The sequence below is a fragment of the Ceratotherium simum genome, chromosome 21 (assembly GCF_057802395.1).
Source record: "Ceratotherium simum simum isolate JZ-2026a chromosome 21, ASM5780239v1, whole genome shotgun sequence".
NCBI classification, from domain to species: Eukaryota; Metazoa; Chordata; class Mammalia; order Perissodactyla; family Rhinocerotidae; genus Ceratotherium; species Ceratotherium simum.
Genome location: NC_141920.1, coordinates 23,204,773 through 23,218,011, shown reverse-complemented (window position 1 = coordinate 23,218,011; position 13,239 = coordinate 23,204,773). Strand labels below are relative to the sequence as shown.

The 13,239-nt window shown below is 49.3% G+C and overlaps 1 protein-coding gene across 3 annotated transcripts in view; it reads right to left on the bottom strand.

Moving 5' to 3' along the window:
- MTCL2 (microtubule crosslinking factor 2) overlaps positions 1–13,239 on the bottom strand; it is a 72,838-nt gene that overhangs the window by 29,749 nt on the left and 29,850 nt on the right. For all 3 annotated transcript variants that reach the window (XM_087445312.1, XM_087445313.1, XM_004430430.3), the window contains exons 4-5: positions 3,692–3,754; positions 1,919–3,097 (exon numbers count right to left, since the gene is read on the bottom strand). In XM_087445312.1, the coding sequence (XP_087301438.1) occupies positions 1,919–3,097; positions 3,692–3,754 (1,242 nt within the window). The remainder of the gene's footprint in view (positions 1–1,918; positions 3,098–3,691; positions 3,755–13,239) is intronic.

The window sequence follows — 13,239 nt, the reverse complement described above, 5'->3', positions numbered from 1 at the left end:
ATGCACGTCTGTCTTGTGCACAAACCTTCTGAGCCAGCCTCAACTGTCCTACCACACATGCGGCCCCAGCTCATTCCTACCTAAGAACCAAGAGGGCGACCTAAGATAGGACAGTCTGCTTGCTTAGAAAAGCAAGATCAAGCCAGATCAACAGGGCACTGGTTAAAGAAATAATGGCACAATTACACTGTGTAGTTGTGAAAAAGAAAGAGCTAAATCTCTCTGTATAGACATGGAAAGACCCCTCCCATTGCTCTCGGGGTGAAGATCAAACCTCCCTAGTGCTCTCTGCAGCCCAGCCTCACGTCTTCTCTTAGTCCTTGGACACACCATGCTCCTTCTGGCCATGAGGAATTCACAAAGGCTGTTCCCTCTGCTTAGAACACTCTTCCTCTATAATCCATCCTTCTGATCTCAGCTCAGCTCAGAGTTCTTCCCTGACCCGGGATCAAGTTCTTTGTTCACAGAACCAAGTACCTTTCCTTCAGAGCCCCCATCTCAGTTTATAATTCCACATTCATTGCATGATATTTTAATTAACATCTCTCTTTCCCACTATATAGGCTGAGGGGCAGGAATCATATGTTTTTGCTTATCATGGCACCTCCAGCACTGAGCACAAAAAGTATATGAACTACAAACACAGCATCATAAGTAAATGAACAAATAGATACATTACACAAGAAAAATAAGTTGTGTGGTCACAGTAGGTATAACATAAGACAATTTGGGTGAAAAAACAAATATCTGAGAGTACATATAGAGAAAGATTCAGAAAGCCATGCTGTGACAATGAAATATTCTAGATCTGCACCACTTGACACACACAACTACAGAGCACTTGAAATGTGGCTAAATTTTCAATTGTACGTAATTTTTATTAATTTAAATTTCAGTAGCCACATGTGGCTAGTGACCACTGTAGTGGCCAGCCCTGCTCCAGACTATTACCAGCGGTACCTGCTGGGAGTGGGAGGCGACCAGGAGGAGCCTTTATCTTTTTACCTCAGGCACTGAAACTCATCGGCTGTTTATGGATTACTTTGGCAATAAGGCTTTTTTTGGGACAAGTGTATTTGCTCTTTTCATTTTTCTCAGTCATATTTTATAGACATCAAGGCTGGAAGTTCATTACATTTAGAAAGCCAAGTTTCTTGCCTTTGCATAGGACCTGAACAAAACTTTTTTTTTTTTTCGGTGAGGAAGATCGGCCCGGAGCTAACAGCTGCTGTCAATCTTCCTCTGTTTTGTACATGGGCTGCCGCCACAGCATGGCTTGATGAGCAGTGTGTGGGTCTCTGCCCGGGATCCAAACCTGCGAACCCCAGGCCGCCGCAGCGGAGTGCACGAACTTAACCACTACGCCAGCAGGCCAGCCCCCTGAAGTTGTTTTTCAATAATACTCATTTTAAAAAACAAAATTGCAAAAGAAACAAGAAAAGAAGAAAGAACAACCGGGCAAAAAGATAGGGGCTCGGAACCAGCCCCTATATCTGTGGATGGTAAATGAGTAAGTGAACCGTGGCATTTCACTCAGTGAGATCGTATCCAGTAATGAGAAAGAACCATCTATTGCTACATGGGACCACAAACCTGGTGAGTGAAAGATGGCAGGCAGAGTGAGTGTGGACTGTATGGGTCCATGTATATAAAGTTCAGAGACAGACAAACTGAATCAAGAGAGGGTTCCCTTGGGAGTGGGGCTAGTGGCTAGAAGGGGACATGAGGAGGGGCTTCTGGGGTGCTGGTCATGTCCTAGATCTTGTCTTGGGTGACGATTACATGAGTGTGTTCACCCTGGGAGAATGCATTAGGCTGTAGACTTGTGCTCTGTGTACCTCTCTGTCCATATGTTATGATTCAGTGAAAGGTTTCTATCAAAAAAAAAGTACTAGGGCCTGTGACTGGGACATCTTACCTGGAAGTCCGAGCCAAGGTCTTTGGCCAGGAGAATCTCCTTGGAAGGCCCCTGGGAGCCCAAGGAGGGTAGTGAGGAGAAGGGCTCTGGCTGCTCCTTGGCAGAACTCCCAAGGACGGAGTCCGCCTTCCGCGTGAAGGCATTGAGCTCCTGCTGGAGCATGCTCAGCCGCACCAGGATGGCATGGATGAGCTTGGTGTCCCTGGGGCCCTCGCTGTTGTCAGGGGCCTCGTGCAGCCGAAAGTCAGCACACTCGTTGTCCAGACACAGGCGGAGGCCAGCCGAGAAGCCATTGGCATCGGCCACCAGGACGTCGATGGCCTTGCTGACCAGGGCCGCCTGCTCCCTCAGTCCAGGCAGCGCCTCAGCCTCCCTGGCTCTGCAGAGCCGGGCAGCATGGGGCCCGTGGGCCTCGTCGAGGGCGGCGGGCACACACTGGGCCGAGTCCCCGGCCTCGGCGTCCGTCTCCAGCATGGGCCGCGCGCTCTGGCAGGAGGCGAGGTCGCAGCGCTGGAGGTTGGAGAGCAGCACGCGGTTCTCGTACTGGAGCTTCTTGACCTTGCCGCTGAGCTCGCCGATCTGCAGCTTGGCCGCCGCCAGCTCCTCCTGCGAGGGCTCGCTGAGCACGGAGCAGCTGTCCTCCGACAGCGTCACGTCCAGCTCGTGCTCCGAGCGGTACTTGGCCAGCTCGCTCAGCAGCAGCTTGTTCTGGTCCTCGAGCTCCGCCGAGGACCGCCGCAGCAGCTCCGCCTCCTCCTCCACGAACTGCAGGTGTCGCCGCAGCTCCGCCAGGCTCTCCCCGCACTCGCTGCCCCCCAGCGCGAAGGCCAGCCGTGCCTCCGGGCCCCCACAGCCGCCCCCGTGATCCCGCATGTCGTCCATCTCGGCCCGCAGGCCCCGGTTCTCCACCTCCAGCTCCACGATGCGGCGGCTCAGCAGGTTGGCGTCCTCCTCCACCAGCTTCAGGTGCGCCTTCAGCTCGCTCTCCCGCGAGTGGGGCGCGGCCGCCAGCTCCTCCGCCGACAGGGCGCTGTCCAGATCGCCGTAGAGCGAGCGGTACTTGGCCAGCTCCTCCTTCATGCTGTCGTTCTCCTTGGCTAGCTTGGTGAGCTTCTTGCACATGAGGGCCGACTCCTCCTTGGCGAAGTGCAGCTGGCACTTCAGGTCGGCGCTGTCCTCCTGGAGCGCCACGGCCACAAGGACAGACACAACCCACGCAGGTTAGTGTGGGGAGGCTCAATACCAGCTGCAGCATTCCCGGGAGCTAACTATGTGCTGGGGACACAGGAATGAACCGGACACAGCCTGACACTCAAGGAGCTGGGGGTTCAGAGGGGAAGCAGAGAGGGGGACATGGATATTGCAGCAAGGATGGAGCACCACACACAGCCTGGGGAGTCCAGGAGGGCTTCCTGGAGTAGGTGACATTCTGCCAGGGTGACTACTGCTGCTACTACTGCTAACTACCATTACTACTAGTTTCCTCATTTGTAAAATGGGACAATAACACTCCTTCCTTCAACCAGCCATGGAGAGGATTAAATGAGATAATGTATGAAAAATGCCTGGCACCCTGACAATCCAGTACCACCAGAGGCTAACTGTATTCTAAGCCTGGACTGTCTACATACAGCACTTTATCTATCTGAGCTGGGGAAGGGTGGGCACCTCTGCGGATTCCTCGGGCCACCTGGAGTTAGGCCCCGGGTCTTAAGACTAAAACCTGCCAGTGGGGGCTGCAGTGGGGGCTGCAGTGGGGCTGTCAGGAAGTACCTGCACCGAAGACTTCTTGTCTGTCTTCCCCAGGGAGCGGGTTCCTCTTTTCTTTAAGGAATGCTGGAGGAAGATAAAAAAACTGAACTGAAAGCTCATGAGGGTGATGCGCATCCAAAGAGCAGTCAGACGCCTAGGGTTCCAGAGGGTCCCCTCCCCAGCCCAGCCCAGCCCAGCCACGTCCAGGCCTTGACCAGCACCAACTGCTGGGCCGGAGGAGCTCTCAAGACCACTTAGTGGGCTGCAAATGGGGAAGAGGCCAGAAGCACTCAAGATGATTCTGAACACACCTGCCCTGGGGTCCTCCCCTCTCTCCCACCCCGACATTGTGATCCAGTTGGCTTACACCAAGACCTGGAAATCTGGGCTTCTGTTCTTGTTTGGCCTTCATTCATTCACCAGGGATTTCCTGAGCACCTGTTATGTGCCAGGCATAGAGAGGTGTGGAGAACACAGCAGGGACCAGGACAGACAGGGTACTTGGGGAGGATGCTGTGGTGCTCTGCCCAGAGCCCCGCTTCATGACAGGGGCACTCATTCCCCCAGCCAAAACCTAAAAGCTGAGTCCTGCTCTCAGGGATGGCCATCGGCTGAGCAAAGCCACCTCATCCAAGGTCATGTGCCCTCCCAGCGGGGAGCCCACATCCAGTGACTGGTCCATGCCCCTCGCCTCAACTCGGGACAATGCTAAAGGGCCGTCCAGCTCCAGGGCTCCCCTGGGACCGGCTGAGGCCACTGGTGTGAACGCTCCTCACTTCAGCTTCTCCCTCTGCCTCGATCTCCTTTGGTGTGATTCCCAAGGGGACTCTTCCATGAGCCTCTGCAGGCAAAACTCCATCTCCCAGGGAGCCCGGTCCTCGTGGAACTAGTATTCTAGTTGGAACTTTAATTCAGAATGAATAGGAATAAACAAAATAACTATGGGTGTAACAAATCATACAATTTAAATTGTACAAGTTTTCATGCAGATTGAAAAAAAGGCTATAATGATAATCATGATTCAAAAATCTAGAAGCAACAGGGGAAGACATTTGATTAGATAAGCAAATTCTACATGAAAAAAAAAGCCTAAGCAAAGTAAAAACATAAATAACAAACTGGGAAAAAATATGCAATTTATTACGCTGACAAAGGGTTGGTATCCTAAATATATAAAGAGCTTCAAAAAATAGAGTAAAGGGGCCAGCCTGGTGGCGTAGCGGTTAAGTTCGTGCACTCTGCTTCGGCGGCCCGGGGCTCGCAGGTTTGGATACTGGGTGCAGACCTACGCACCGCCTATCAAGCCCTGCTGTGGCAGCATCCCATATAAAGTGGAGAAAGATGGGCACGGATGTTAGCCCAGGGCCAATCTTCCTCAGCAAAAAAAGAGGAGTTTCGGCAACAGATGTTATCTCAGGGCTCATCTTCCTCAAAAAAGAAAAATAGAGACTAAAAAGGCCAACAAACCTATAGAAAAACGGGCTAGAGATGTGAAAAACAGTACACAGGAAAAGAAAGATAAATGGCTCCCAACCATAGGAAAATGCTCACCCCTACTCAAGATAGAGAAATGCTAATTAAAACTACACTGAGATACCATTTCTCACCTATCAGATTGGCAAAAATCCAAACATCTGACAACATATTCTACTGGTGAAGCTATGGAGAAAGAGGAACGCTCATGTGTCGCTGAGCAAAATGACGCCAGCCCCATGGAGGGGAATTTGAGGAACTGCAACAATAATCATTACTGAAGTTTCTCAATGTTTAAAAAAGTCACTCAGGTAGATGCATGATTCCAATGAACATTTCTTCCCAAGAGAGGGGTGCCTCATGTTAGTGGTGGATAAAACCGCACTTAGGTTGCTTTCCACTTTTCAAGCTGGGCAGGTATTTTTTGAGAAAGGTCCCAGGCAGTCTGAATACATGCCCTCCCCATCCCATCTCTCACACCCCACCCCTGAAGGTGAGAACCACTCATCTAATCCCTCACTTTACTGAAGGTGAGAGGTCCCACAGCAAATCCACCGCTGACCTGGGACCAGCTCTTGATATAGCTCTTGATCTAGTTCCGAAGACTTGGAAGGAGAAAATGTGCCTTCTTTGATGAGGGCCAGAGTGGAGCTAGCACAGGAGTTCTCAACCTGGGTGTACAGCAGAATTACCTGGGGGAACTTAAAAAAAAAAATACTGATGCCCAAGGTCCCAGCCCCCGGGATTCTGATATAACTGGGCCGGGGTAGGTCCCAGCCTTCAGGATTTTTAAATAGCTTCCCAGGTGATTCTCCGGTGCAGCCCAGGTTGGAACCACAGAGCCAGGGAAGGACTCCAGATGGGCTCTTAACTATATCTTAAAGGATCAAATCCTAAAGAGAACTTTGGAAATGCAAATGAGGCAGGAAGGCTGAGGCTGATATTTCAGACACTGGGTGCCAAGAGCAGGGAGCCGGTATCTGAGAAGGCTGCCATGAGATCTTTCAAAAGCAAGGAGCAAAGAGTAGGGAATGGGGTGAGGGCCACAAAACAAGCCCCGCCACAAAGAGCTCTTCCCACAAATGTAGCCCGGGAAGGGTGTGCTTAGAGGGAGACCCCCACGTGGAGTGGTGACCACATGGTGAGATGATCAGATCCAGGCCTGCTTAGCACAAGGTGAGTGAGAGGAGCTGTGGCCTCAGCTGGAAGCTGAGCTCTGGGAGCCCACCAGCACGGAGTTTATGATCCTGGGTGAGCCCCTTCCTCTCTCTGAAACTCCATTTTTTTTTTCCCTGAGGAAGATTCACTCTGAGCTAACATCCCTTGCCAATCTTTCTCCTTTTTCGCTTGAGGAAGAGTAGCCCTGAGCTAACATACATGCCAACCTTCCTCTATTTTGTATGTGGGTCGCTGCCACAAACAAAATGTGGCTTTTTTGTGGCATGGCTTGATGAGTGTTGTAGGTCGGTGCCCTGGGTCAGAACCCATGAACCCGGGCTGCCGAAGCGGAGCATGCCTAACTTAACCACTATGCCACGGGGCGGGCCCCTGAAGTCCCATTTTATCATCTACAAAACTGAGCCACAGATTAGATGACCACAGCCTCTTCAAACACTGCAGACTCCCTGGAGGAGGCAAGTGGGACGAGAGGAAGGGGAGCCAGGGGTCTCCTAAAGCACTGAGAGGTCCCAGCCATTCCATATAAAGGAATGAGATAATAGAAAGCCTAAAACCATTAAAAAGGAGAGGGGGAGTGAGATTCACTGACGTGGTAAAGTCTCTGAGACATCTTGGTAAGGAAGGAAGGAACCTGCAAAGCAAAACCTACAACCCAAATGTCCACCAACCAATGGATGGATAAACCAAATGTGGCATGTCCACCCAAGGGAATACGATCGAGCCACAGAAAGGAATGAAGTGCTGACACATGCTACAACATGGATGGACCTTGAAAACATCACACTAAGTGAAATAAGCCAGTCACAAAAGGCCACACGGTGTATGATTCTATTTACATGAAATGTCTGGAAAGGCAAATCCACAAAGGCATAAAGTAGACGAGTGGCTGCTGGGGAGAAGGGGGCTGGGGAGTTATTGCTGGTGGGCTCGGGCTTTCTTTTTGGGGTGATGAAAATGTTCTGGAATGAGAGTGGTGATGGTTGTACAACTGAATACTCTAGAAACCACTGAACTGTATACTTTAAAAAGACAAATTTATGGTACGCGAATTATATCTCAATGAAGCTGTTATTTAAAAAAAAAACCTAGGGCCAGCCCCCTGGCGTAGTGGTTAAGTGCGTGCGCTCCACTGCTGGAGGTCTGGGTTCTGATCCCGGGCGCGCACCGATGCACCGCTTGTCAGGCCGTGCTGTGGCGGTGTCCCATATAAAGTGGAGGAAGATGGGCACGGATGTTAGCCCAGGGCCAGTCTTCCTCAGCAAAAAGAGGAGGAATGGCATTGGATGTTAGCTCAGGGCTGATCTTCCTCACACACACAAAAAAAACACAAAACCTAGAGTATGTTACCATTTTTGTAAAAATAAGATAGGTGTGTGTGTGTGCACACGCGTTCAGATAGGGGGAAAGGTCTGAAGAATATCCATCACGCTGTTAACAATGAGAGTACAGAGAACTTGCAGTTTGCTCTTTTCTTCCCCCACATCTTTTTTTGTGTGTGTGTGAGGAAGATCAGCCCTGAGCTAATATCCATGCCAATCCTCCTCTTTTTGCTGAGGAAGACTGGCCCTGAGCCAACATCCAGGCCGATTTTCCTCCACTTTATGTGGGACGCCACCACAGCATGGCCTGACAAGCTGTGCATCCCTGCACGCCCGGGATCCAAACCTGGGCCGCAAGCAGTGGAGCGCGAGCACTTAACCGCTAAGCCACAGGGCCGGCCCTTCCCCCACATCTTTTTTTTGCAGGGGGCACACAGTCCTCCAGCATTTTTTCTTTAAAAAAAATTTTTTTTAATTACACAATATTAGAAAAAATGAATTAATGTACAAAAACACATTCTCACCGTAATCTATACAAGGCTGACAAAGCCAAGTCCCCTGGTTACACCCCTACGTATCCTCCTCCCCAACCTGAGGGTGACCACAGCTGACCGGTGGCTGGAGCTCCTTCTAGACCTTCGGCTCTGTGTTTAAAATACTGAAATAGATGGTGCTCTTTCTTTTAGACTTTCTTCCCTCACTATGTTTACTTGACTCTGTGATCTTTGATTTTTATAATAAGCACCTTAGGCAGAAGAAAACCCAAAACCTCTAGCATTTAAAAAACAGTCTGTGTTCATGCTACATTACTCTGTATGTTACATAAACTGTATCTACAATATAATCCCATCTTTATTTAAAAAAAAATACATAGAGAAATATACATTGTATGAGTATAGAGAAAGGTCTGAAAAGATACAAATCAAACTGTAATCACAGGTTAAGCTGAGTCAGGAGTAGAACTGAGGGAGGTACTTAGGGGAGATTCTTCTTTTATTCTCCATATGGTTATTATAATTTCTATTATTTTCTGGATAACACATTCACATGGTTCAAACTTCAAAAAGCACAAAAAGAAAAGTCCAGCCCGGTGGTGTAGCGGTTAAGTGCGCGCACTCCGCTGTGGCGGCCCGGGGCTCGCAGGTTCGGATCCTGGGCGCACACCGACACACTGCTTGTCAAGCCATGCTGAGGCGGCGTCCCATATAAAGTGGAGGAAGATGGGCACGGATGTTAGCCCAGGGCCAGTCTTCCTCAGCAAAAAGAGGAGTATTGGCAACAGATGTTAGCTCAAGGCCGATCTTCCTCACACACACACAAAAAAGTCCAAAAAGAACACACTGAACCCAGTCACCACTTTTCCTGCCCTAGGCAACCAATGCAACCAGAGTCTGCTGTATCCATCCTTAGGAGTATGCTAGGCATGCATTTATGTGCCTTTGTGATGATATTCTAGCTTCACTGAGCTTAAATTTCTTTTTTAGTAAAAAAAAAAAAAGGATGGATATATACATATACATTTCAATATGTTTGTGCGAATAAATAGAAAAACGTATTGGAAGTCTATGCACCTCCGACCCAGGTAGTAATTATTCAGGGTAATTCTCTCTGAATACTGGATTACAGGTGAATTTTTTCTCCTTATGGCTTACTTATATCTGCTGGTCTTTCTCTACTAAGCATATATTAGCTGTTGGGTGGAGGGGGAAAGTCATAGTAAAATGTTTTTAAAATGTATTTTCCCCAAAAAAAGTCACTGACCACCTTTCCAACCACAGAGAGTGAGCCCTGGGTGGCTTGAAGCTCACCAGGAAGGGAGGACAGTGGGCAGAGAAGAGGGGCAGAAGCAGCAAACCTTTTCAGGACCAGAGTGGTTCCAGCTCTTTCTGCTTGGAACTGACCCTTCCCCCACCTCATCGAAGCCATTTGGGCTTTCAGACTGCCCTGCGGCCCCGGAGGGAAAACAAGGCAGGCTCACAGAGCACAAAGGCCTTCCCTCCCCCTGCAGGGCAGCAGCTGGCCAGGCAGCCTGGGGGACCGCGATGCCCCTCAAGGGAGCCAAGGCTTGTCAGAGCCCCTTTGTGGAGCCCCCTGGGGCAGATGTTCTGGCCCCTGGGCCTGGGGAGGGCAGGACGGGGCCGGGCAGGACAGTACCCGGGCACCCACAGGAATGCCAGCCGCAAGTGCCAGACCCCAAGGGCACACTCTCTGGCCTGGCATGCAGCAGGGGCTCCCCCACCCACCAGCAACTCACAAGGCCGCCTTTGAGCAGCCTGGATGGCGCCTCAAAGCATCCTTGGTCTAAGGGCTCCTAGTAGGAGCATGAGCTATGTCCTCCCTTGTCCTTCTCCAGCAGACTAGTAGATTGTGCCCCCGCCCTTTCGGCCCACACAGAGAGGCTGCCCAAGCACAGCTCTGGAGGGCCCCTGCCCTCTAACACCTTCCATGCTTCCGTGCTGCCAGGAAACAGAGACCAACCTCCAAGGAATAAAATGAACCTTCTGCCAAAACAGCTGGGCATATTTTCACCGAGTTTGGAGGGGATGTTTGGGAAGGTCTCATTGAAAACACAGACTGTGCTGTGTGTGCAAAATTTACTCTAGCGGGGACCTGGGGTGTGGGTGCACTTGAGAGACTGAGGCATTCTTCCTCCAGAGCGGCTGAAGCTGCTAGACAGAGAGGCCGTGTGGCTGGGGGAGACCACTGCGGGGAGGAAACAAAGAGTAGTTTAGACAGGAGCCCCAAATCACAAGGCACTGGGACAGACGCTGCCAACTGCAGGCTCTGATTTGCAATGAAACTGCTCCTTCCATGGGCAACTGGCAGCTTAATCTAGAGAGCTCCTTGCTGGAGGCAGCAGCAGACACGTATTTATTTAACTAAGGTGAATGCGTCACTAGACCCACAGCCATCGTGGTGGTGAGGGTAAAGATAATCAGTATTTACCAAGCCCTTATTCTCTGCTAAGCACGGTACCTGCTTGTCTCCATTAATTCTCACAAACACCTCTGAGGAGTAGGGATTATTATTTCCATTTTATATATTAACAAACTGAGCACTGGAGCAGTTACGTGATTTGTCCAGCGTTGCAGTTATTTGCAAATAAGTGGCAAAGCCAGGATTGAAACTCAGGCCTGTGTGACTCCAAGTTCACATTGGGCCTGCACCACACAGACTGTGGCTAGGCTGCGTTGCATGATGCCAGCAGAACCAAGATTTGAACCCAGGTGATCTGACGCCACGGTCAGTACCCTTCCTACCCCATCAGAATGGGAATCAGGACAAGCCTGGGCCAGAGAAGAAGGTACTCATTGGAATGAGCAGCCTCTTTGGAGGTTCTGCAAACTCAGGAGGGTCCGAGGAAGGTCCCATCACCGTAAGAGTCTGTGTGGTTTTGGGAGATAGGGAGTCCTGGGTTAGAATCCCATCTTTGTCTTTCCCATCTATATACAGCAAGTCTACTCCTAGGTGTATACCGAAGAGAAGTGAAAACATATGTCCATATAAAAACCTCTACACAAATGTTCAGGGCAGTATTATTCATAATAGCCAAAAAGTGGAAACAACCCAAATGTCCATCAACTGAAGAATGGATATACAAAGTGTGATCTATCCATACAATGGATTATTATTTGGTCATAAAAAGGAATAAAGTACTGATACATGCTTCAACATAGATAAACCTTGAAAACATTATGCTAAGTGAAAGAAGCCAGTCTAACAGATCACATATTACATGATTCCCTTTGTATGAAATTTCCAGAATAGGCAAATCCACAGAGACAGAAAGTTGATGAGTGGTTGCCAGGGGCTGGAGGGAAGCGGGAGTGAGGAGTGACTGCAACAGGTACGGGGTTTCTTTTGGGGGCAATGGAAATGTTCTGGAATTAGATAATGGTGATGGTTGCACAACATTATGAATATATTAAACCACTGAATTGTACACTTTAAATGGTGAATTTTGTGGATTATATTGCAGTTAAAAAATTGCCAAGAAGAGTCCCCCTATAAACCAGGACAACACCACACATACGTTGGGAAGCTGTTGGTTACATAACGTGAGGACATACATAAAATGCTTGGTGTGGTGCCTGGTGCAGAGCAAGCACTCAGACACAGCAGCTATATTATAATAAATCACGTCAACACTGATATTGGCCTTCTGCCTAAAATACAAGAAGAGGGAATGATACTGGATGGGGGAGGCTGATTTACAATTCTTGAGCTGCAGCCCAGCTGGGCAACAGCGCCACCACAGAGCACGGGTAGCGCTGGCTACCCTCCCTTCTCTCCAGCAAGGGCGATCTCCATGGCAACCACATCAGCTCAGGCCAGGGGCTCCTGTTCCCAGCCGGGTGACAGCATCGCCACAGCAACCTGTCAGGATGGCAAAGGCAGATCTCGATGATGGGACTCGAGCAGCTCTGGCAGAAGAATTGCTAAGGCACCCTTGTCTCCATAGAAACCATGTCAGGAAGGAAAGGGAGGAGGGAGAGAGCCATCAGCAAATAAATACAGAGCCACGCCTCCTTGCCCAGATCCTGAGACACCAAGGGGCACGTCAGGGAGGGCTAGACCTGCCTCGCTGACATCACCTGCAAAGGGGAAGCGAACCGGTGTTTCTTGAGCACCTACTGTGTGCTGGGCACCACAAAGGGCTCTTTACATGCTTGACTGCATTTAAAATTTCACAAATAATATCCACTTCCCACAAAAAACACCTAACTACAGCATTAAAAGAATACAAAGCAGGGGCCAGCCCAGTGGCATAGTGGTTAAGTATGCGCATCCTGCTTTGGCGGCCCGGGGTTCGCAGGTTCAGATCCCTGGTGCAGACCAACGCACGGCTTGTCAAGCCACGCTGTGGAGGTGTCCCATATAAAGCAGAGGAAGATGGGCACAGATGTTAGCCCAGGGCCAATCTTCCTCGGCAAAAAAGAGGAGGACTGGCAGCAGATGTTAGCTCAGGGCTGATCTTCCTCACAAAAAAAAAAAAGAATACAAAGCAAAACTCATTTCCTATTCTACTCCCACCATTTCTAACTCCTCAGTTCAGTGGCTTCTCCTCCAGACTTTTGCTGTGCATTTGCACATATACATACGTGCTTCAAAACCAGTTTGTTTTGTATGGCTTTTCAAAATACTTAGTGGGATTGCATAATATGTATAGTTCCATAACTTTCTTTTCCTGTTTAACTATGTACCTTAGAGATCTTTCCACGTCATTACGTGTATATCTACCTTATTCTTTTTTTTATAATTGTGGTAAAGTATACAAAACACGAAATTTACCATTTTTAGCCATTTTAAAGTGTACAATTCAGTGGCATTAAGTACATTCACATTGTTGTGCAACCATCACCACCATCCATCTCCAGCACTTTTTCATCTTCCCAAACTGAAACTCTGTACCCATTAAACACTAATTCCCCACTCTCTCCTCCTCCCACCCCTGGAAACCTCTATTCTACTTTCTGTCTCTATGAATTTGACTACTCCATCTCCTGTAAGTGGAATCGTATAATATTTGTCCTGTTGTGTCTGGCTTATTTCACTTAGCATCATGTGTTCAAGGTTCATCCACGTTGTAGCACGTGT